Source organism: Thamnophis sirtalis, unplaced genomic scaffold, assembly GCF_051295495.1.
Source record: "Thamnophis sirtalis isolate CommonGarterSnake01/CBP01778 unplaced genomic scaffold, rThaSir2_p1.2 scaffold_14, whole genome shotgun sequence".
Lineage (NCBI taxonomy): Eukaryota > Metazoa > Chordata > Lepidosauria > Squamata > Natricidae > Thamnophis > Thamnophis sirtalis.
This window is the reverse complement of record NW_028261394.1, coordinates 10,833,607-10,857,756: the sequence shown is the minus strand read 5'-3', so window position 1 is coordinate 10,857,756 and position 24,150 is coordinate 10,833,607. Positions and strand designations below refer to the sequence as shown.

The 24,150-nt window shown below is 41.5% G+C and overlaps 1 protein-coding gene across 2 annotated transcripts in view; it reads right to left on the bottom strand.

Moving 5' to 3' along the window:
- Nucleotides 1–24,150, bottom strand: part of IFT140 (intraflagellar transport 140) — a 100,217-nt gene that overhangs the window by 74,887 nt on the left and 1,180 nt on the right. Inside the window, exons 2-12 of one of the 2 annotated variants that reach the window (XM_087729030.1) lie at nt 20,712–20,868; nt 19,495–19,716; nt 15,391–15,512; nt 13,231–13,373; nt 10,918–11,090; nt 10,570–10,661; nt 9,355–9,461; nt 7,078–7,226; nt 3,991–4,194; nt 2,199–2,271; nt 1,112–1,203 (exon numbers count right to left, since the gene is read on the bottom strand). In XM_087729030.1, the coding sequence (XP_087585156.1) occupies nt 1,112–1,203; nt 2,199–2,271; nt 3,991–4,194; nt 7,078–7,226; nt 9,355–9,461; nt 10,570–10,661; nt 10,918–11,090; nt 13,231–13,373; nt 15,391–15,512; nt 19,495–19,716; nt 20,712–20,858 (1,524 nt within the window). In that variant the 5' untranslated portion in view covers nt 20,859–20,868. Of the gene's footprint in view, nt 1–1,111; nt 1,204–2,198; nt 2,272–3,990; nt 4,195–7,077; nt 7,227–9,354; nt 9,462–10,569; nt 10,662–10,917; nt 11,091–13,230; nt 13,374–15,390; nt 15,513–19,494; nt 19,717–20,711; nt 20,869–24,150 lie in introns of those variants that run through there. The other variant, XM_087729029.1, reaches the window with a different exon arrangement.

The window sequence follows — 24,150 nt, the reverse complement described above, 5'->3', positions numbered from 1 at the left end:
AACAACACATTCTGTTCCTTACTATTCCCCCCTCCCAATTCCCCACTAATGAAACAGCATAATAAAATAAGAGAGAGTGTAGCAGGCCAAAGATCCCAAAAGGAATATGACTGGAGGCCTGACATGGTCATCCTTCTCCTCACCAAGATCATGTCCGATGGATTCCCCAGGAACTAGGAAATAAACTGCTGAATAAATAGTCTGTCGAGATTCTCAGTCATGCAGGTCATGGTGGTCTCAGTTGCCTCCCGAAAAAGCCCCTTTGGGACAACCAGGACCTAGATGATTGAGAATCTCGACAGACTTTGAGCTATGCAATTTGGGATGAAGCCCCTTGGAATGGTGTGGGAGTAGGAATGAATTCCAGAGGAAAAACTGCAGACTACAGGAACCAGGAGCACTAACTCAGGTGACCCTGAGGACACAGATAAACCTCCAGGTGGCCTCAACCACCCTCTCAAAGGATGCAAATGGCCAGCTGTCTGCAAGGAGTGTAAACCCTTCCATTCCCCACTATTCCTATCAGAGCTGAAGAAGCTTCTTGGATGAGAAGCAAAACATCTTCAAAAGAAGAAAACCAGTTGCCTCCTGAAAAAAACACCTTTGGGGCAACCATGACCTGGATGACGGACAATCTCTACAGATGTTTAGCTACGCAATTTGGGATGAACCCCCTTGGGATGGTGTGGGAGTAGGAATGGATTTCAAAATTCCAGACTACAGTAACCAGGAGCCCCACTCAGGTGACCTTGAGAACACAGATAAACCTCCAAGTGCTTCCACAACCCTCTACAAGGATGCAAATGAGCAGCTGCCTCCAAGGAATCTAAATCCTTCTATTCCCCACCATCCGGTCAGAGCTGAAGAAGCTTCTTGGATGAGAAGCAAAATGTCTTCAAAGAAAAAACCAGAAAGTCCAGTTGCCTCCAGGAAAAAGCACCTTTGGGGACAACCATGACGTGGATGACTGAGAATTTCTATGGACCTTGAGTCACACAATTTGGGATGAACGCCCTTGGAATGGTGTGGGAGTAGGAAGGATTTCCAGAGGGAAAAAAATTGCAACAACAGGAACCAGTAACTGCTACCTTGTAAATGCCAATTCACTTACTTGCCAGGTGCGAACTTGAACCCGATTTGGTTCGACAGTATAGAGGTTCTCTTCGTGCATAGCCAGCACAGAAGAATCACAGAGGAAAGAGCCTGGAACCATTGAAAGGAACATTCTTACAACGGCCTTAATCTCTCTTTTTATTTGTACTACTAAGAACTTCATTCAGAGCCAAGGTGGCGCAGTGGTTAAAATGCAGCACTGCAGGCTACTGCTAGATCAGCAGGTCAGCGGTTCAAATCTCACCGGCTCAGGGTTGACTCAGCCTTCCATCCTTCCGAGGTGGGTAAAATGAGGACCCAGATTGTTGGGGGCAATATGCTGACTCTCTGTAAACCGCTTAGAGAGACCTGAAGGCCTATGAAGCGGTATATAAGTCTACTGCTATTGCTATTGCTATTATTCATCCAATAGGCTGTAAGTGATCCCTGAATGCTGTCTACAAAAAAACTAAAATATTAGCCATCTTGTCTTTTAAGATACGACAACCTTTACTGTCCTTTATTGTCATTTTTTGTTTTTTTTGTTTTTTGGTGAACACACTGGCACACATTCAACAGTGAAATTTTGATGCCCTTTCTCAAAAGAAAATGAATATATAACCATATACATACAGTACATGCACACACATATACATATGCTATATGTGTGTGTGTATGTGTATTGTACATACCTGTATATACGTGTACACACACACACAGACACGCACACACACAAACACACATAAAGACACTCTCACACACATACCAATCTTCTTCTTCTCTTTGTGCATATTCATCATTGGATGTTGCAGATCATGTTGGCAAGCCTATTTTTATCAACAGCCGCATGAAAAAGTGCTGTTGAGTTTTGTCCACACTATACGGTATATATACATATACGTCTCTGTGTGTGTGTATGTGTATGCACACACACGCACGCACACACACATGCACACATCAACCACAGTCCATTCTGAATACATTTTAGTATAGAAACATGCCTATTTTCTCTTCTCTTGCTTCTTTCTATAAACAAGCAAATTATTGGCATTCTATACTATCTTCTAATATGCACACAAAATCCCATTAAAACCCATTCAACCTACCTGAATTCCGTAAAGAGGCAGCTGAGAGTTCATAGATAGAAACTTGCTTTCCATTCCAGAAGGCTACAGCATCCTAAAAGGTGGGATCAAAAAGGTCACGAAAAATCCATTTCTCAGATTAATTCCAGATCTCAAAGTTTGATGCTACCCTGTACTCCTTTTGGGGCCAGCCAATAAGGTTTCTATATGGTATGCAGATTTTCTTTCAGAAGTGTTCGCTTCCAGACGAATTATTCATGGACAACAGCAGCTCCCGGAGCTGATTCTGGTTGTGCCCCTTATAAAACTATGAACTTCACATAAACAGCATTTAGCTTGCTAAATTCCTCGGAGAAAAAGATTTGTCTCCTAGGAATTTAGCAACCTAAATACTGTTTATTCAGGTTTAGGAAAGTTAAGTCTATTAATTTCAATTATTATCGTTCCTGTTTTTGCTTCACCTTGTGTGCAGACAGGAAAACTGCTGTTATTTTCATTATTTATTTACAGTAACGCTGTACATGTACATTATGCATCATACAATATGTTGTGTTTCCCCGAAATAAGCGCTTGGCCTTATTTTCATGGAGGTCTTATTATTTTTGAGGTGCGGGAGGCGGCGAATGTGGTCACCTCATGGCTGCTGCTGTGTTGCAATATTTTCAGGGGAGGGATTATTTTAGCGCATGCGCTCAAAAGCCCGATTGGGCTTATTATCAGGAGAGGTCTTATTTTCAGGGAAACAGGGTATATTATTACCATTTTATATACTACTTTCTTTTATGATGGTTGATAACATTAAAAGGTAAAGGTTCCCCTCGCACATACGTATGTGCTAGTCATTCCTGACTCTAGGGGGCAGTGCTCATCTCCCTTTCAAAGCCGAAGAGCTAGCACTGTCCGAAGACATCTCCGTGGTCATGTGGCTAGCATGACTAAACGCCGAAGACGCACGGAACACTGTTCCCTTCCCACCAAAGGTGGTTCCTATTTTTCTACTTGCATTTTTATGTGCTTTCGAACTGCTAGGTTGGCAGAAGCCGGGACAAGTAATGGGAGCTCACTCTATTACATTTTGATAATTTAATAATTTAATTTAATAGAATCTGATAACATTATCAAATTCTATTAAGTTTCCCTGAGTACCTTTTGACAGAGACAGGAGAGACAACATAGAAATCCTTTGGGATCCACATTAAAGCCCATTAAGAGAGAACTCACTGAAATCAACAAGAATTGAGTTCATCGGATTACATAATGACATTCACAACTAGTGCCTTAAGTCTGGATTAATCTGAAAATGTTTTCTGTACCTCATTTCCATCCCCCAAACCAAGACAGTGGTACCTCGGTACTCATCATTGGCTACAGGAGGCACGGAGTACCAAACACACTTTTCCCCATAAGGAATAATGTGAGTCACAAGGCATCCGATACCGACAAGTTCTAGCTTGTGTGTCAATTAGCAAACAAATGATGAGTACCGGGACAACATTTTTGCCTCCAAATCAGAGGTGGGATTCACTTACCTTCCCTACCGGTTTGCAAATGTGAGCGCACTCGCTCTCTGTCTCGCTTCCGTTGCACACACCTCATCTGCGCATGTGCACCGCTTTCTGCACATGCGCAGGGCCCACACCTTACATTGGGGCAGATGGACAGAGCCTCCCGCAGCCACCGCTACCGAGTCTCCCGAACCAGAGAGAACGGCTGAATGCCACCTCTGATCCAAATGCACTAAGGACCAATTTCGATGAGTTTCAATGAAGTTGGGTACCAAGGTACCCCTGTACATCGATTCGAAGGGAGATACCTTGGTTGTGCACACGCCGTTCACATGCGTATCGATACGGAGGTTATCCATCATTTTGCTGCTGAAGCTGGTGATGTTGAACAAGTTTGGGGAAACCTGGACCACAGCCATTTGTTGGTGGAAGTGCGAAGCCATGGCCTGTTCTCTCAGGATGGCTACCGAGTTGTTTAGGTTCACAGCCAACAGATTCTTTTTGGAACTCCACTTCAAACATGAGGAAGAAAAACACATTAGGATATTGACCGTCCAGCTTAGAGAGAAAATGCATTGTGTACAGAGGCACGGACTCTTTGAAAGAAACCGTGAAAAAAGGACAGACATTGATAGCTTCTTAGAATCTGTAAAGATTCTCCATCATCCAGATCATGGTTGTCCCAGAGGTGCTTTTTTCAGGAGACAACTGGACTTTCTTATTTTTTTTCTTTTGAAGACATTTCGCTTCTCATCCAAGAAGCTTCTTCAGCTCTGAAGAATGGGAATCCTTCAATTCCCCGACTATCCTGCCAGAGCTGAAGAAGCTTCTTGGATGAGAAGTGAAACGTCTTCAAAAGAAAAAAACAAGGAAGTCCAGTTGCCTCCTGAAAAAAGCACCTTTGGGATAACTTCTTATGAGTTCCCAATGCTTGAGTTATTGTGATCTTGAATGCACCTTGTAGGGGGGATAACATTTGGGGGATTAAGCAAATATATATCTCTATGTCTACGTGCCGCAAAGCCACAGTGGCGCAGTGGGTAGAGTGCAGTACCGCAGGCTACTTCTGCTGATCACCCGCTGCCAGCAGTTTGGCAGATCGAATCTCACCAGGCTCAAGGTTGACTCAGCCTTCCTTCCTTCCGAAGTGGGTAAAATGAGGATTCAGATGAGGCAAGAAGCCATCTCTGTAAACACCTTAGAGAGGGCTGTAAAGCACTGTGAAGGGGTATATAAGCCTGAGTGCTATGTCTATGCCTGTGTTGATGGCAAGGCCCGAAATCTATCCAGCAACAGTACTGTTCAAGCTGGCCGAATCAAACACATTCTGTTTTGGTTATTTATGTAAGAAGATTGCATAGCTTACATCATTTGTTATGATTTGTCCACCATAATAGATCAAGAGAACAAGAACAACCATTGTTATGACTGTTCATTTAAGCGTATGCTGATCTTAAAAAGCAAACATGACTGTGTTTTTCATCTGCCAAAGATTAATGCCGCACACAAACAAATACTTCACACAGAGTTCCCAACAAGGCATTATCTATTTGCTCACATTTCCAACGGGTCTCTAGTTTCCTTTCATTCTTATACCCGATTGGAAGAAATTGTGTTTTTTTAATGTATTTATTGAACCACATTAATATCGCACTGCAATTAAACAGACTCTCTGAGCTCACAAATAATATAAAATAACAGAGTTGGAAGGGACCTTGGGGGTCTTCTAGTCCAACCCCCTGCTTAGGCAGGAAACCCTACACCATTTCAGACAAATGGCTATCCAACATCATCTTAAAGACTTCCAGTGTTGGGGCATTCACAACTTCTGGAAGCAAGTTCTTCCACTTATTAATTGTTCCCACTGTCAGGAAATTTTTCCTCAGTTCTAAGTTGCCTCTCTCCTTGATTAGTTTCCACCCATTGCTTCTTGTCCTGCCCTCAGGTGCCTTGGAAAATAGTTTGACTCCCTCTTCTTTGTGGCAGCCCCTGAGATATTGGAAGACTGCTATCATGTCTCCCCTAGTCCTTCTTTTCATTAAACTGGACATACCTAGTTCCTGCAACCGTTCTTCATTATGTTTTAGCCTCCAGTCCCCTAATCATTTTGGTTGCTCTTCTCTGCATTCTTTCTAGAGTCTCAACATCTTTTTTATATAGTGGCAACCAAAACTGGATGCAGTATTCCAAGTGTGGCCTTACCAAGGCATTATAAAGTAGTATTAACACTTCACGGGATCTTGATTCTATCCCTCTGTTTATGCAGCATAGAACTGTGTTGTTGTTTTTTGGCAGCTGGCTCATATTTAAATGGTTGTCCACTAGGACCCCAAGATCCCTCTCACAGTTACTACTATTGAGGAAGATACCACCTATACTGTACCTGTGCATTTTGCTTTTCTTGCCTAAATGCAGAACCTTACTCTTTTCACCATTGAATTTCATTTTGTTAGATAGTGCCCAATGTTCAGTCTGTCAAGATCCTTCTGTATCTTAAGCCTGTCTTCTGGAGTGTTGACTATTGTCACCACCTTGGTGTCATCTGCAAATTTGATGAGTTCCCCATTTATCCCCTCATCATTGAAAGAAACATTTAAAATAAAGAATGTAATACCAAAAATAAGGGATGGATTTTTCGAAACTTTATTTTGCAGTCCCATCTGCAAAGCCCCCTTGAAAATTTCTTTTATTTTTCAGAAGGTAGATAATGTTGGGTAGAAATGAATCTTCAATAGGAGCCCCTTCAAGATGGAGGGTCCCAACCAATCTTAGACATCAATGTTTCTCAACCTTGGCAACTTTTAAGATGGGTGGACTTCAACTCCCAGAATTCCTCAGCCAGCAGGACCTTAAAGTCAACAAGACTGAGAAATACAGGCAGTCCTCGACTTACGACCACCAGTGAGCCCACATTTCTGTTGCGAGGCAAGAGTTGTTAAGCGAGTTGCATCTCATTTTAAGAACTTTCCTGCCACAGTTAGGCAAGTCGCTGCAGTTTTGTCAGCTGGTAAGACGGCTGTTGCTTGTCATAAGGTCGCAAAAGGTGACCCCAGGACAGCAAAACCGACCGTCACAAACATGAGTCAATTGCCAAGCATCTGGATTTTGATCATGTGACCTGTGAGGATGCTGCAACAGTCGTAAGTGTGAACACTGGTCATCGGTCACATTTTTCAGCTCCGTTGTGACTTTAAACGTTCACTAAACAAATGGTCGTAAGTGGAGGGCTATGTATAGGTGGCATCTCCCAAGGAATTGTTACCTTTAGCGGGCACACCTGTGCCAAAAAGCTTATTCTGTGTATCCCTGATGTGGGACTGCCCCTTCTTTGCCACTTAGTTTTGCATCCAAGTAAGCCAAGTAAGAGAAAGATCAACTCTTATTTGAGATTTTACCTCGATCTGAATGATATTTCCGTCAAGCTCTGTAGGAGTCTGAAGTTTCCATCTGTCCTTGCCTTCCAGGGACCAGGTGATTTGGCTGGAGAATGGCACTTTCCTCCACATAGCGATTCGTCCTTTATTGGTGCCAGCGGCTAGAAGACCTGTCAAATGGATCATATTCGATCTGGTCAAGGATGTCATCAGATTGGTTTGGTTTGGTTTATTAGATTTATATGCCGCCCTTCTCCCAAGGACTCAGGGCGGCGTACAACATTAAAAGAAACACATAATACAAAAGTAAAAAAAAAATTAAATAGAATATCCCAAACAAACCCAATTAGAATTAACAATAACATTTTTTTAAAAAAAATCAAATTAAAATTAACAATGATCAATAATTTGTTTTGTTTTGTTCAGGCCAGGCTGACTTGCTGGAAAAGCCAACTTTTTAGGGTGCGTCGGAAGGACCGGTGGTCCAATCAGAGTTGATTGACCATTTTGATTAAAGAAAAGAATAAAAGTACTCGTGGCTGTCGCATGGAAACTGCTTCTGGACTTTGTGTGCTTGAGGTGAATAAAAAAAATGAAACTTTGATTTGGGGTTTTACCGATTAGATGGATTCGTTTTTATAGAAATGGCTAATTTATAGTTCTACAGAGGAATTATTGAGTCTGTCATCTGCCCCTCTATTACTGTCAGGTTTGGTTCTGCAACCCAACAAAACAGACACAGACTTCAGAGGATAATTAGAACTGCAGAAAAAACAATGGCTACAAACCTGCCTTCCATTGAGGACCTGGACACTGCACCAGTCAAACAGAGGGCTGTGAAAATATCTACAGACCCCTCACATCCTGGACATAAATTGTTTCAACTCCTACCATCAAAATGACGCTACAGGGCACTGCACACCAGAACAACTAGACACAAGGACAGTTTTTTCTAGAATGCCATCACTCTGCTAAGCAAACAATTCCCTCAACGCTGTCAAACTATTCACTAAGGCTGCATTACTATTAATCTTCTCATCGTCCCTATCACCCATCTCCTCCCACTTATGACTGTATGACTGTAACTCTGTTACTTGTATCCTTATGATTTATATTGATTGTTTCCTAGTATGATTTGATTGCTTATTTGTACCCTATGACTATCTTTAATTGTTGTACCTTTTGATTCGTGATGAATGTATCTTTTCTTTTTATGTACAGTGAAAGCTTATGTACCAAAGACAAATTCCTTAGGTGTCCAATCATATTTATAAAGATTTCTATTCTATTCTATTCTATTCTATTCTATTCTATTCTATTCTATTCTATTAATAAAAAGTTGTGGTTTGATGTTAATACTTTATTTTACTGCAACAGAGGGAGTTGGAAGTCAATACTGTTTTTTCCTTTTCCCCCTCCCCCCCCCGTGTCTTCCTATTTGCTTTTGTATTTTACTCTATAATCTAATAAAATAATTTAAACAACAAAAAAAGAGGATGTCATCAGTGCCCTCATTCTCTTTCTGCCCAAAGCCAACACGTCATCAAACTTCAATATAAGCAACATAAAGAGATGAAGCATAGGGGAGAAATAAATCTTAGGTGACAAGGAAAGCTTCAGGTTTGATTTCCAATGCCTTAAATAATTGTTATCTATGAATATATAAATATTGATTATTAGTATCATTTCTCCGTTGACAGGTAAAGGACCAATTTAAAGCAAACTGCATCTCATTCCAACTTTGGGCCAGCTTGCCACAGCCATGGGACAATTTGCGGCGGGACAATCCAACAATATAATTTAATTATTAATAATAATTGAAAAATTAATCGAAAAATTAATTGAAAACAAACTGAACAAGAAGCAATGGGTGGAAACTAATCAAGGAGAGAAGCAACCTGGAATTAAGGAGAAACTTCCTAACAGTGAGGACAATTAATCAGTGGAACAGAAGTTGCCCCCAGAAGTTGTGAATGCTCCAACACTGGAAGTTTTTAACAAGAGAGTGGAAAACCATTTGTCTGAATTGGTGTAGGGTTTCCTGCCTAAGCAGGGGGCTGGACTAGAAGACCCCCAAGGTCCCTTCCAACTCTGCTATTCTATTCTATTCTCTAATTCTATTCTATTTCCTATTCTATTCTATTTCCTAATCTAGTCTATTTCCTATTCTATTCTATTTCCTATTCTATTCTATTTCCTATTCTATTCTATTTCCTATTCTATTCTATTCTAAATGATATTTTTAAAAAATGGATAATTAAGATGCTAAAGGTCAAAGCAACCCGATCTTTGGTATACCTTTGGCATTGCAATAGGAGACACAATGGACACATTCTCCAATTTCGAAGCCTAGCTGTTCATCCAGAGAAAGGACATAATTCTCACCTCGTTCCAAGTCCCAGAACCTACAGAGAACGTACAAGAAATATAGTTAACTAGCTGATAACCCAGTATTGCACAGGTATTTATTTATTCTAATCCCGTATTAGACAGGAAAAGTCATGATTTCAGTAACAATTAAATTAGTTACCAATGTTTTCCCTGTGCTCCCAGAAGCGTCAAGGAAAGTGGGAGCCCCCTTGTGAAGTACTGTGAAGCCGTAATTCCACTGTGCTGTACAGTAGAAGCCATTTTACGGCAGTAAGTAGAAGCTATTTGGAGGCACAACAAATTGTATCTGAACGGAATACACACCCAGGGGGTATTAGGGGTGTCTTATCCCCACAGTATTTGTTTCCAGAGAATCGCAGAACACAAGAACGTAGTAAGAAAAAAAGAAAAAACTTCCTCCCTTTTCCAGCATCTTAAAGCTACAGGACATGAAATTAATTTTGAAGGAATCAGATTGATCTCCAAAACTGAACACTTCAACAAGAGAATAATTATGGAAGCTATCGAAATAGAGAAATACCCCCACAACATGAATAAACGTGACGATATCTCCCGCCTACCAGACATTTGGAAACCAGCCCTAGTCAATAAACGAGCCCCATCCACCACCCAGGCCGTTACAACACGAAACAATAAGGGACACACAGCCAGCACCAATCAGCACCAATTTACCAGTCACAATACATCCACACAGCCAATCATTCCACTTACTGAAACAAAGTCAGCACTCCACACACCCCCACCAAGATTTATAGAAAGACGGCAGCTCCGACCACGCTTTAAGCCCAAAACCCAGCCTGAAGATGCCAAGTGAGACCTCGCCGAAACATTGCCAAGAAAATCTCAATCTTACACGGGAAAAGACCCGAATACAACAAGATCAGCATATCTACACTCGTGAAAATCTACAATAACATATATGGAGGAGGAGGAGGAGGAGGAGGAGGAGGAGGAGGAGGAGGAGGAGGAGGAGGAGGAGGAGGAGAAGGAGGAGGAAGTGTAGTGAGGTCTCAGAAGTTCTTATAGGCATCTCTTTGCTCTTAAGTCTAATGTTGCATTCGGTATAATTTAAGGTTATAAGTGAACCAGGCAGCAGCTCAAAAGACCAAATCATTTTCTTACCTAAGAAGGGGTTCGTTTGTTGCAGTGATCAGGAGGCTATGATCAATCAGAATGATATCAGCGGGATGATTCATTTTTCCACTCAACTTCACCTAGTGACAAAAAGCATTCAGCACACCAAGTTATTGAGTTTAATCCTTTTTCAAAAATCATGGTCCAAGTAAGACATGTGCATTGAAATAAAAGTGACTGACGGTGTCTGCTCATAAATTATTTTAATTCTTTAATTTCAGGCACGTATAATAAAGTGGAGCTCCAGTGTCCTCGAGGCAGCTTGTAAAAACTGGCCCAAAACCGCAATGATTAACTTTTTTGTAAGTAATGTGTCACCGAGCCTGCTATCCTTACCTTCAGAAGTTCTTCTGCTTCTCCTTCGGGAGAAATTTTGTGAAGGGATAAGAGGAGACTCTCCGTTATCACTACTAAGACGTCTCTTTCCATGAACAGCATTTTTTGGATTGAGGTTTCTATAATCAACGCTTGATTGGTCTTTCCTCGTTCACTCACGTAATGCACAGTTCCTGCAACGCAAAGAATTGGGTAGTTAACTTGGCCATCTAATGAAGCTCAGGTCATGCCAAATTCGGGATTAACGGGGGAAACATTATCTCAGTGCAAAAGCAACCAATGCATTTTCAAAATGATGGACATATATATTTTTTAATGAATGGTTTTTTTATTTTTTAAGTTTCATCTTTTCTTAAACAGTGTGTCGTCTGGATACAAATATCCCTGTGCAAACAGAAATCACAGTATTCATTACATTGATATTAATTCTCCAATCTTACAATAATAATAAGCATAATAAAACTATTCATTTCTCTCTCAACATAGTTCTAATAAGAATATAATAGTAATATTAAACACAATAGTCTTTAACAGTCATATAGGCTAAAAGAAATCCATAGATGGATGGAAACTGGCATTATTCACCGTCAATATAGAGTGTGTGAACAAATAAGAAATTACAGGAAACAGATCCAAAGATATATATCTCTCTCTCTCCATGTCTGTCTTTCTCTCCCTTTCTCTCTCTCTCTTTCTGTCTGTCTCTTTCTCTGTCTTTCTCTGTCTTTCTTTCTCCCTCTGTCTCTCTCCCTTTCTCTCTCCCTTTCTCTCTCTCTCTTTCCATGTCTCTCTCTCTCTCTCCCTCCCTCTCTCTCCCCACTTGTGTCAAGATTCAAGGAAAATGATCTCTCTTAATGCCCTGTGTACATCTCAAAAGGTAGGAGCAACTTGCCAAATTTGTAACTATGCATTTATCGTTTACCCATGGAGGGAGCTGTGGCCTTCCAAATTACCCACCATATGAATTTCACGGGGAGTAAAGATTTGTTTGCAGCATAGTCATCCAGATGTTCAGACTGGAGTTGTCATTTTAATTCCCTTTCGAGTTCTTCCCAAGGATCTGGGAGAGGTAGCTATGGATGTTTGATGGGGTTACAGGTAATGTTGCAGGATGTAAGCTGTTCCAAGTACAGCTGCCTTTTGCAATTGACAACTGATGAATTTGTCAATGCCAATGGTATTAAACAGTGCCCCAATTGTTTTTGGGATTTATCATAAAGATTATAAATGATATGGAATATATTACTACAGATGAATACTTATACTTTGGCCACCTAATTAGATATTTTGTGTGTGTGTGTGTGTGTGTATGTGTAAGCGCATGCACTTTTTATATAGTGTGTGTATGTATGTGTGTGTGTGTGTGTGTGTGTGTGTGTGTGTGTGTGTGTGTGTATATATATATATATATATATATATATATATATATATATATATATATATATATATATATATATAGTTTTTTTATTTGTGCTGATAAATAAATAAAGGGAGACTAGTATAGATCTATTTCAAGCTATTTAGCTCTCATCAGCTAGCCATACCCTTACTGGGATTTGAACCTGGGCTATATTGCACACTAGGCATACTAGGCAGAGATCTTAGCCATTAGGCCACAGGCTCTTATCCGTTTATCAGCGAAGCCAGGGTGAAAGGTATCTATTAGATTTTTTACAACCCCTGGTAAGCCCCAATTATGGGAGGAAGCTAACTGCTTCCATCATCTGTCCTTCGGCTCGTCACAAAAGTCCATCACGACAGAAACCCAATATTTTTACTGTTGCCTTTGTTATATTTGTGTTTTTTTATTTGTGCTGATAAATAAATAAAGGGAGACTAGTATAGATCTATTTCAAATCCCAGTAAGGGTATGGCTAGCTGATGAGAGCTAAATAGCTTGAAATAGATCTATACTAGTCTCCCTGGAGAAGAGCCTCTTGCTGGGAACGATGGAGGGCAAAAGAAGAAGGGGACGGCAGAGAATGAGGTGGCTGGATGGAGTCATCGAAGCAGCCGGCGTGAGCTTAGATGGACTCCAGAGGATGGTAGAGGACAGGAGGGCCTGAAGGAATGTTGTCTATGGGGTCGCGATGGGTTGGACACAACTTTGCAACTAACAACAACAACAACAAATGAATTATTATATAAGTGGACATCAAAGATCTTTGTGGAGCTTGTAAGAACCAGAACTATTAGCTCTTCCTAAGTAATCCATCACACAGCTTTAAATATTTGTATAAATTATATAGCATAAATATAAAGAATAAAAATCAGCCAACACATTTTTGTTTTTAAAATCTGCTTTGTTCTCACCATCGATCATGCTTACGAAGAAGGACAGGCCTTCTTGGGGTCCCATTTTCAGAGCCATCCCCATTCCAGATTTTCTCCAGTTGAACATATCCAGGGCCTTCTCATCACCGCTCACGGCCGCTTTGGCCAGCTGAACCAAATCCCTGCAGGTAAGAGCAAGACATTTGAGTTTTGGCACCCTTTGGATCTACAAGATGAGAACTTCCTGTTAGAGGCAGACCTCAACTTACAATCACCCTTTTAGCACTGCACACCAGAGCAACTAGACCAGTGTTTCTTAACCTTGGTGACTTTAAGTCCTGTGGACTTCAGCTATGCTGGCTGGGGGATTCTGGGAGTTGAAGTCGCCAAGGTTGAGAAACACTGAACTAGACACAACAAGAACAGTTTTTTCCCCAAACGCCATCACTCTGCTAAACAAATAATTCCCTCAACACTGTCAAAACTATTTACTAAGTCTGTATTACTATTACTATTAGTCTCCTCATCGTACCTATCACCCATTTCCTCCCACTTATGTCTATATGACTATAACTTTGTTGTTTGTATCCTTACGATTTATATTGATTGTTTCCTAGTATGATTTGATTGCTTCATTGTACCCTCTGATTATCATTCAGTGCTGTACCTTATGATTCTTGATGAATGTTTCTTTTCTTTTATGTACACCAAAAATTCCTTGTGTGTCCAATCACACTTAGCCAATAAAGAATTGCATTGTATTGTATTGTATCATATCGCATGCTATTCTATTCTATTCTATTCTATTCTATTCTATTCTATTCTATTCTATTCTATTCTATTCTATTCCTATTCTCCGTTCAAAGCTACAACAGCTCTGGAAAAAAAGTGATTTTTGACTGGTCCTGGCACTTAATGACTGTCACAGCATTCCTAAGGTCAAATGGTCGAAATTCGGGTGCTTGCCAACTGGCTTATATATATGACGGTTGCAGTGTCCCGGGGTCATGTGATCATCATTTGCAACCTTCCCAGCTGGCTGCTAACAAAGTCATCGTGGGAAGCTGGACTCACTTAACCACATGATTCAGCAACAGCAGTGATTTGCTGAACAACCACAACAAAAATAGTCATAAAATTGGGGGCAACTTATTTAATAACCACCATCCCTAGCAATGGAAATTCTGGTCGCAGCTGTGGCCGTAAGTCAAGGACTTCTTGGATACGAAAGAAAAACCACTTCATAACAGCAAGAGGTTTCTCGCCCTATCCCAAAGCACAGTGTTTCCTGAAAATAAGACCAGGTATTATATTATTTTTGCTCCAAAATATGTGTTAGGGCTTATTCTCTGGTTAGGTCTTATTTTGGGGGAAATACAGTAACAATTGCATCCATCTGGCTGATGATCTTAACTGGGACTTATTTTTGGAGTAGGGGTTACATTACGAGCATCCTGAAAAATCACACTAGGGTTTATTTTCTGGTTGGGTTTATTTTCGGGACAACAGAGTAGGTCTTAGACGTTTTGCAATATTATAGGTTTTTTTTATCCTGATAGGCATTAAGGCACAACGCACAAGGAAACTGGATTTTAAACACATGCTGTGCTGCAAGTAACAACCTAATTTTTTAGACGGTTTAGGAAGGCAGACAGAAAAAGGATGAAAAATAAATAAAGAAAAGGTTTCAACCTGAGCAGGAGGCTATAAAAATAGATGACACTAAAGAATGATGAAAAGAAAACACGAAACAGGGGGAAGAAAGCCGCGTGTCAGGCCTGCAGTCACACTCTCTGTTATTTTACTACGCTGTTTCATTAGTGGGGTAATTGGGAGGGGGAATAGTAAGGAGTAGAATGTGTTTATCAAAATAAAACATTCCTTTCTAGAAGTCCAAGGTCATCTTTTGTCTCTGCACCTCTGAACCTGATTGGAAGTGGATGGGTGAGATGCCAGCGTGGCAGTGGAAGATTGGACCATGGGATGGACTTGTGGGTGTGGGGGCAAGATCATGAACTTTCAGCTGGGTGGAAACCCCAGGAAGTTTTCAGATTTGGGTTTCCACAGATGTGCCAACGATGATACGGCGCTGGATTCATCACTGATACTAACACCTAAACTTCAAAGAAGTTTCATATGTTTACTCCAGTGGAACTTGACATCAACGGACAGAAATTCTGGCCAAAGTTTCATACTTACTCTCCGGGAGGAGGGGGGCGAAAAATGCAGAAATTAAGATGTTTTCCATACTCGTGTTTTAACAATGGGGGGCCTTGGACTCTACCCCGCTGATCCATCCGCCACAATACAAGAACCCCGAGCTACAAAAGAGAGATGATTCGATTAATATTTTCTTTTTGCTATATATAGAAAGACCAACAGTTTCAATGTCTATATAAGAGTGTGTTTTCTGGTTACAGTTAGTTTGAGCAATCATCCTCATCCTCATCATAAAATTCATTAGTAGCAGTCATATAATAACAGTGGTCTTTCGTCATAATATTAATTCTTGTTAATTATTGATTCGATTAATATTTTCTTATGGACCATTTGTTCTGCAATTGGTGGTCCTGGGTTTAAGACAAACTCATATCTTTTTTTTCTTTTTTTATAGAGTTTATTTATACATTTTCAATTAACACATAAAAGTGCTTTGTGAACAGTGTGTTGTCCGGGTCAGTTGCTTACATAAAATTCCCAGCTCCTAATCTCTATTATCCAACCATTTATAAAACAAATCCCACATTGGGAAATATTCTGTATCTTCCTAATCTCTATTATCCAACCATTTATAAAACAAATCCCACATTGGGAAATATTCTGTATCTTCCTTCTCTTTTATCTTTAAAGTCAGTTTATTCATTCCTGCATAATCTAATTTTTTTTTAATTATATCTTCTCCTCTCGGCGTTTCTTCATTTTCCCAATCCTGTGCAAATACAATGCTTGCTGAGATGAGCTCATATCTTTATCGATCACTTTATGTGGAGAAGCAAGTTCTCAATAATTGGCCGTACATAAGCACACTAGCCAGCGGTGAAATCCTCTGAAATCTGCTACCGGTTTGGTGATCTGCTACCCAGCATGTGCTTTGCGCGCCTTAGGCTAAAAAAGGAACATTTTGAAGCCTTCCGAATCTGCAAAGGTAAGTAGAACAGCAGGGCGGGAGGGGGGAATCTGCTGTGCCACGTGATTTAGATTCACTAGAAAGCAGGAGATCCGATGATTCTAGCTAATATAAATCGCACATTGTCGCCTGGCTGATCGTCAGAAATACTGGTTTGCCCGAACCGGTAGCACTTTTTACCACTGGTTCGGGCGAATTGATCCAAACTGATCCAAGCATTTGGATCGGGAAAATTGATCCAAACTGATCCAAGCATTTCACCCCTGACACTAGCCAAAATATGCTAAATGTCGATTTTTATGATCTTTTTAGAACGAAACCTCTTGTGATCTCCTTTTGTCTCCTATGCCAAGGGTATCCAATGTACAGGTAGGTAACCCTTGACTTACGACCACAATTGGGGGCCAGAATTCCCATTACTAAGCAAGACTGGTGTTAAGTGAGTTGGGGCTGATTTCACTACATTGTTTGCCATTGTTGTTACGGAGAAATCACTGCTGTTAGGTGAATCAGGGGGTCCTTAAATGACACCCCACCCCCATTGACTTTGCTTGTTGGAAGCCAGCTGGGAAGCTCATAAATGTTGATCACATGACTTTGTATCATATGACTTTGTATCATTGCAACTATCATAAAGACATGGCAGTTACCAATACCCGGATTTTATATTCCCAACAGATATAATTCCGGCTTCGAATCTATATTCTGTTTAGTTATCTCTTCCAGCCAATGATGCAATTTCTCCCAATATTTTCTTGCTTTGCTGCACGTCCACCACATGGGGTAGTATGTGCCTGGGAACTGATTACATTTCCAGCATTTTGCAGTCAGGTTGCTAAACATTTTTGCCAGTTTTTGCTGGGGTAAGTGCCACCTGTAGAACATTTTGCATAGATTTTCTTCAAAAGCCAAGGCCACAGTCGAGTTTATAATTCCTATCCCATATTTTTTGCCATTTCTCTAATTCAATGTTATCACCGAAATGTCTTGCCTGTGTAATCATTACCCGGATTTTGATTGCGTGACTGTGAGGTTATAAGTGAAAGGATTGGTTGTAAATTATTTTTTTCAGTGGTGCTGTAGGTTCAAACAGTTACTAAATGAAAGATTGTAAGTCAAAGGCTAACTGTAGGCCGTAATTTGCCTTGAAGTAAACACTGATCAATGTTTGGGGTTCTAAGAAGGAAAATGGAAAGGGTTACATTTGTAGGCAAATCCCGTGCCACGTCCCGACTTGACGCCCTGCAGCCCTTGGCATCAACATGCTCATCATGCTCTCCCTGTCTGGCAGGTTCATGGCCAGATGGCAAACAAAAGTTGCTGCTATGCTGTCAATCACAAAGAGGCTACTAAAACCTTGAACTGCTCTGCCAAAATAAAAATCTTGTGCTTGATAATTATATTTCTTCTAAGCCACCGGTCACCAACTGGTGGTCCATGGAACACTGGTGGTCCGCGAGAAAATGTTGGTGGTCCACGGAAAAATTATTTCCACTTTTTATATTGCATTAAATCAGGGGTCCTCAAACTACAGCCCCTGGGCTGGATGCATGCAATGAACACTTGTGTTGCTTCAGAGAGTCTCCCCCTTTGGGGTCTTTTTGTGGGTTCACCGACAAATGCCCGATAGACATATGCGCATTGACAAAGCCGCGACAGACAAATGAGCACCATCAAAATCACTAATTGATTTTTGACAATAGCGCGCCGACAAATGCACGACAACACAATCGCGTCATCAACAAACTAACAGTAATTTTTTCGATTTTATTTAACCCTAACCCTAACCCTAACGCTAACCCTAACAGTAATTTTTTCGATTTTATTGTGCTTGTCATCGCGCTTTTGTCGTCACGATTTTATCATCGCGAATTTGTCAACGCGATTTTGACGTCGTGTTTTAATCGGCGCTATTTTGTCGGCGTGCATATGTCTATCGCGTAATTGTCGGGTCACGCTTTTTGTGTGGGTTGGAGGGGGCAGAAATTCCAACTTGGGATCTGCTTCAGCCTCCTGGTGTGGGGCTTTGGGCAAAGGCTGGAGAGAAGCACTGCTGGTGGCATAGAGCCGGAGGGCCTCGTTCCAGTGGGACGGCATCATGGCCTGGAACTGGCTGACCATCTGAGCCCACTAAGCCTCCAGGCACGGGTACCTAGCCTTGCACTCCCATAGGTCTTTCCTCTGCTTGGAAAGCCTATGTTCGTAGTCTTCAATGAGGTGCTTCTGCTGAACCTCCTCCTTGGTCAGATCCAATTTGAGCTGAGCTGTTTTGTCAACTCTTTCTCATGGTGGCTGCTTAGCTCCAGCAACTGCTTCCTGTTGGGGCCCTAAGAACCCTGGGCAGACAGGCAAGGAATGGCTGGCAGGGGAGGGGCGAGTAGAGACCAGCAAGGCACCCCTCGATGTGAGTGACATCAAGTTGGCCATGCCCACCCAGTCACATGACTACCTAGCCACGCCCACCCAGCCAATCATTAGGCAGATCATATTAGTAGTCTGTGGAATTTAAAATTATGAGTTTGGTGGTCCCTAAGGTCCAAAAGGTTGGTGACCCTGATCTAAGCCACTCCAATCAAGAGAAAATTGTTTTGTTCACCTGAAGAGCATTTTCCTATTTCAAATCAGCCCTTTGGAATATAGATGGTGAAATCATTCAAGTTCCTTCCAACTTAACAGCAGAAAGGTATCTGGCTGATAAATACAGCAGGGCTAGGGAGCGCATGAGAGATTTGGCACTTTTCCTTCAAATCTCTAAGATAGCCTGGAGCTTAAGCTACATCTCCTGAAAGACCAAAGTAGGGGTCAGCAATCTGCGGTTCTGGAGCCGCATGTGGCTCTTTTATCCCTCTGCTGCGGCTCCTTATTGCTCAAAATATGTGTTACACCCGCCAATGTGCAACACCCGCTAGAACGTGATTTCTTGAGCTTTTCAACCCCCGGTAGGCCAAACATGGTGAAATCCAAGAAAAGAAACATTTCAGAAGAAAACAGAATGCTTACTTTAACTACATATACTAGTTTTGTGGCCTTGGGGAAATGTGCTTGACATTTTCTCCCTTTATAAGTAAATGAAAAATCCACATCTACAAGAGAAACTTTCATATCTGTGTTAACAAATAATAGATAGATTTTGCATTGATGTGCTATTCAAAAGCCATTTTGATTTTACTACTTACTTTATCTCCAGAAACAAGACGTGTCCCATTAGTACTCCAATTCAGGACCGAAATATCAGCATTATGATTGGAGGGCACAGCATGATGCTCCTTGTCTTGTTTATTCACTACTACCACATCTCCCATCTCGCAACCCACGGCCACGATTAGTTTGGAGGGGTGCCAACTGAGATACGTGACCCGAAAGTTTTTTTCCAAGTGGGCATCACTCACATACTCTCCCTGGGGGAGGGGAAAAGAGAAGACAGAACAGCATAATTTTTACATTTGTGTGTGTACACCAGAAACTCTGGGAATTGAAGTCCACCTGTCTTAAAGTTGATATGGTTGAGAAATCACACCCACCCACCCACCCACCCACCCACCCACACGTCTTTCTCTATATCTATCTATCTATCTATCTATCTATCTATCTATCTATCTATCTATCTATCTATCTATCTATCTACCTACCTACCTACCTACCTACCTACCTACCTACCTACCACCTACCTACCTACCTACCTACCTACCTATCATCTATCTATCTATCTATCTATCTATCTATCTATCTATCTATCTATCTATCTATCTATCTATCTATCTATCACTATCTATATTTATCCTATCTATCTATCCATTCATCCATCTCTAGCATCTATCTATAAATCATATCTATCTATCTATCTTATCTATCTTATCTATCTATCTATCTATCTATCTATCTATCTATCTATCTATCTATCACTATCTATATTTATCCTATCTATCTATCCATTCATCCATCTCTAGCATCTATCTATAAATCATATCTATCTATCTATCTATCTATCTATCTATCATCTATCTATCTATCTATCTATCTATCTATCATCTATCTATCTATCTATCTATCTATCTATCTATCTATCTATCTATCTATCTATCTATCTATCTATCTCTATCATCTATCTATCCATCCAGCCATCTCTAGCCTCTATCTATAAATCATCTGTGATTTTCTCTCTTTCACACACACATCAATCTACCTATCTATTTATCTATCTATCTATTTCTCACCAATATCAACTTTGGCAGGTGGACTTCAACTCCCAGTTGCTCAGCCAGCATTAGCTGGCCTAATCCTTCAATTCATCTCTGACTCTCTAAATAAATCTAAATGTTATGTATTATGCAGGTAATGCAAAATGCCTGGCATTTTATTAGCCCAAGACAACCATTAGTTTTAGAACACTTGCCTGTTCTTGAAAAATATCCACACTGCCGCCAGAGTTTGCATTAATGGATGCAACAGCCAAAAGCGGCTGAAGACGGTGCCATGTCATGTGGGTGTGGGGTCCACAGGACTCAAGAGCTTCTATTCGATGATCAATGTAGACCGCCATGGTCAGACACCTATGAGACAAAGTGTTTATTGTATGGCCAGCTGAAGAGTGAGAGCCAAATATGAGACCGGAAGGCAAATTATATGTTTAACCATAAACTGAAGAAATAAAAAAAATAAACGTTCTTTGCACATGGAAGGAATTAAGCCCACCCATTATTTAGCTCTTAATTTAATCATACATACATACATACATACATACATACATACATACATACATACATATACCGAAGTGAAAATGCACAGAGGGCAATTTTTTTGCTTTCTACCATCTACACGCAGGTTAACAGGGCTCCAATTTGCTCCAACTGAAACGTAGGAGAAATGAAGACTCCAAGCAAGCAAATGGTACAAATCACAATCCATCCTAAGAGGGCTGCTCCTGTTCAAAGCTTATCCAGAATCCTCTGGAGTGAGTGGCCCTCTCAAATCAAACCACTAACCTAAATGTTGCAGATATTTGCATTTGAAGAGAAAGGAGGAGGTGGTGGAGATGAGGATCCAGATTGTTGGGGGCAATATGTTGACACTCTAAACTGCTCAGAGGGAGGGCTGTAAAGGGGCATCTAAGTTTAAGTGCTATTGCTATATGATAAAAAAAACAACTAAAATCTCTTATCAATCAACTCCCCCATCTAGCCTTTAGCCCTGAGATTTCCTGGTGGTATTGTTGGAAGATATGTCCATCTGGATTCAGTTCCGACACATGGGAAACATGGAGGCTGCTTGGAAAGATGGCTTAATAGTGAAGCAGAACCACCAAGCACCTGTGATTCTGGGTAGAAGATCCCATGGAGTGGAGAGCGAGATATATTTACACCCTCTCTTGGGCCTTCCAACAAATGTACCCTATTGGTTGTTAGACTCCCAGGGGGCTATGCAGGGGTCCAGCGAACCTTGTAGGCTGCCTGTGACTCAGCTTGGTTGAATCTTGCTGGGTGATGATGAAGAGGCTTGTGTTCTGAAATAGGTGTTGGGCAATTCCTGTTATGGTTTAAGGCAGGGGTCAGCAACTTGTGGCTCTGGAGCCACATGTGGCTCTTTCCTCCCTCTGCTGCAGCTCCCTGTTGCTCAAAATATGCATCGCAATTGCCAATGTGCGACACCCGCCGGCATGCGATTTATTGAGCTTTTCGACCCTCAGTAGGCCAATTTATCTTGGATAAATCCAAGAAAAGAAAAGTTTCAGAAGAAAACAGAACATTTAATTCAACGACATATGCTAGTTTTGTGCCACTCAGGAAATAGCCAGGTTTTCTGGCTCCTGGTGTTTTCTTTTCTGTGAGAAACAGGTCCAAATGGCTCTTTGAGTGTTTAAGGTTGCCGACCCCTGGCTTAATGGCTTTGCCCTGGTTGGGTCTTGAGTGAGAGATAATCACCCTGAAGGGAAAGGTCTTTTGTCTTGCAGATAGGATGTCCCAGTCTTTCTGGGGTATTAACAAAGGTGGGGGCTGCTTCCCAAGAGCGTATTTCTCCTTTTCTCTTCCAGGGAGGTATAATATTCTGCCTTTTTCATATTTCCTAGAATATTTCATTCTTCTAGGGCTGTGATGACGAACCTATGGCATGTGTGCCAGAGGTGGCACACAGAGCCCTCTATATGGGCATATGTGCCGTCACCAACTGCTCTTCTGGTCTCAAGCGTGCACATGGGTACTGCCCAGCTGGTCTTTGCAGGTGCCAGAGCACCAGAAAATGGCCTGAAAACGGCCCCCCAAAAGATGGCCCAAAAAAACAGCCAAAAAACAGGCATGCACGCACCGGCCAGCTGGTCTTCAGATTTTTGGTGCTCTGGCATGACACTAGGCGCTGAAAAGGTTCACCAATACTGTTCTAGGAGATGGGTGGATGCTCATTTCCTACAGCAGTGATGGCGAACCTATGACACGCGTGTCAGTGCTGACACGCGTAGCCATTTGGGGTGACACGCACAGGATTTCATGCGATTCATCCTCGGCTCCTGCACGGCCGCCGAGGATGAAAGAATCTGTGCTGGAGGAACGGGGGGGGGACGTGTGATCTCCCCCACCCACACTCACTTACTGTATCGCCGCCGCCCCTTTCTGAGCGCAGGGGCTGCTGGTAAGGCGTGCGTGCCATGCGCACACACGTCATCAGCGTGGCGAGGGAGGACCCGCAGGAGAGGAGTGCGGGAACAGTGCGCGCCTCTCTCCAGTCAGGCCGGCACAGAGAGTCTTATGTTTTTGTCGAAGTGACACACAACGCGAGTTATGCTCGATTTTTTGCCGATTTTTGACACACCACGCCAAAAAGGTTGCCCATCACTGTCCTACAGTGTCTTGTCCAAATACTAACTAGACCTGATTCCCCTTTGCATTTTCTTCCAAATTAACGGCGACGGGCAGCTAAAAAAACAACAACCCACAAACACACTTAACGATTTGAGATTTAAAGACAGAATCACAAAGTGTGGGCGTCTAAGGATGCATAATTATATAAATATAATGATGAGAATAGCTGGGAATTGTAACCAGGTCTACAACTCGGCCAAAATTAGGCTTGGGAGGTGGGAGGGGGTTGTAAAAGCACAATGACTATATGTGTACACTTTTTTGTTCTATTTTTTTTTAAAAGGAGGAAGATACATGTTAAAATTAAATGTATATACTGAAAAGGAATTATAAATACCATCAAATGGAGCTCGCTCAGAGGCTGAAATACACCAAGTAAATGAGATGAAGATTGTGAAGTAGAGGAGAAAGGTCAGGGAAGAAGAGAGGGACAGGAGAGAGGGCAGGGGGGGGAAGAGGAGGAGAGAAAGAAGGAGTGGAAAGGGAAGAGAGGAGAAGGAGAGAGGAAGGGGAAATAGAGAAGAGGAGGATGAGAGAGGGAAGAAAGGAGGTAGGGAGGAGGAGGAGAGAGGGGAAAGAAAGTGATGGATAAGGTACAAATATGGTGTAAGGAGAGCAGAAGAGCCAATAATTGTTTTTGGAAGTTGATGGTAAGACGAATTGATGTAAACATTTAATAATACAATACCATGTTGGCTATGTAATAGTATACATGTGGTTATATAATACAATAATACAATAGCAGAGTTGGAAGGGACCTTGGAGGTCTTCTAGTCCAACCCCCTGCCTAGGCAGGAAACCCTACACCACTTCAGACAAATGGCTATCCAACATCTTCTTAAAAACTTCCAGTATTGGAGCATTCACAACTTCTGGAGGGAAGCTGTTCCACTGATTAATTGTTCTCACTATCAGGAAATTTCTCCTCAGTTCTAAGTTGCTTCTCTCTTTGATTAGTTTCCACCCATTGCTTCTTGTCCT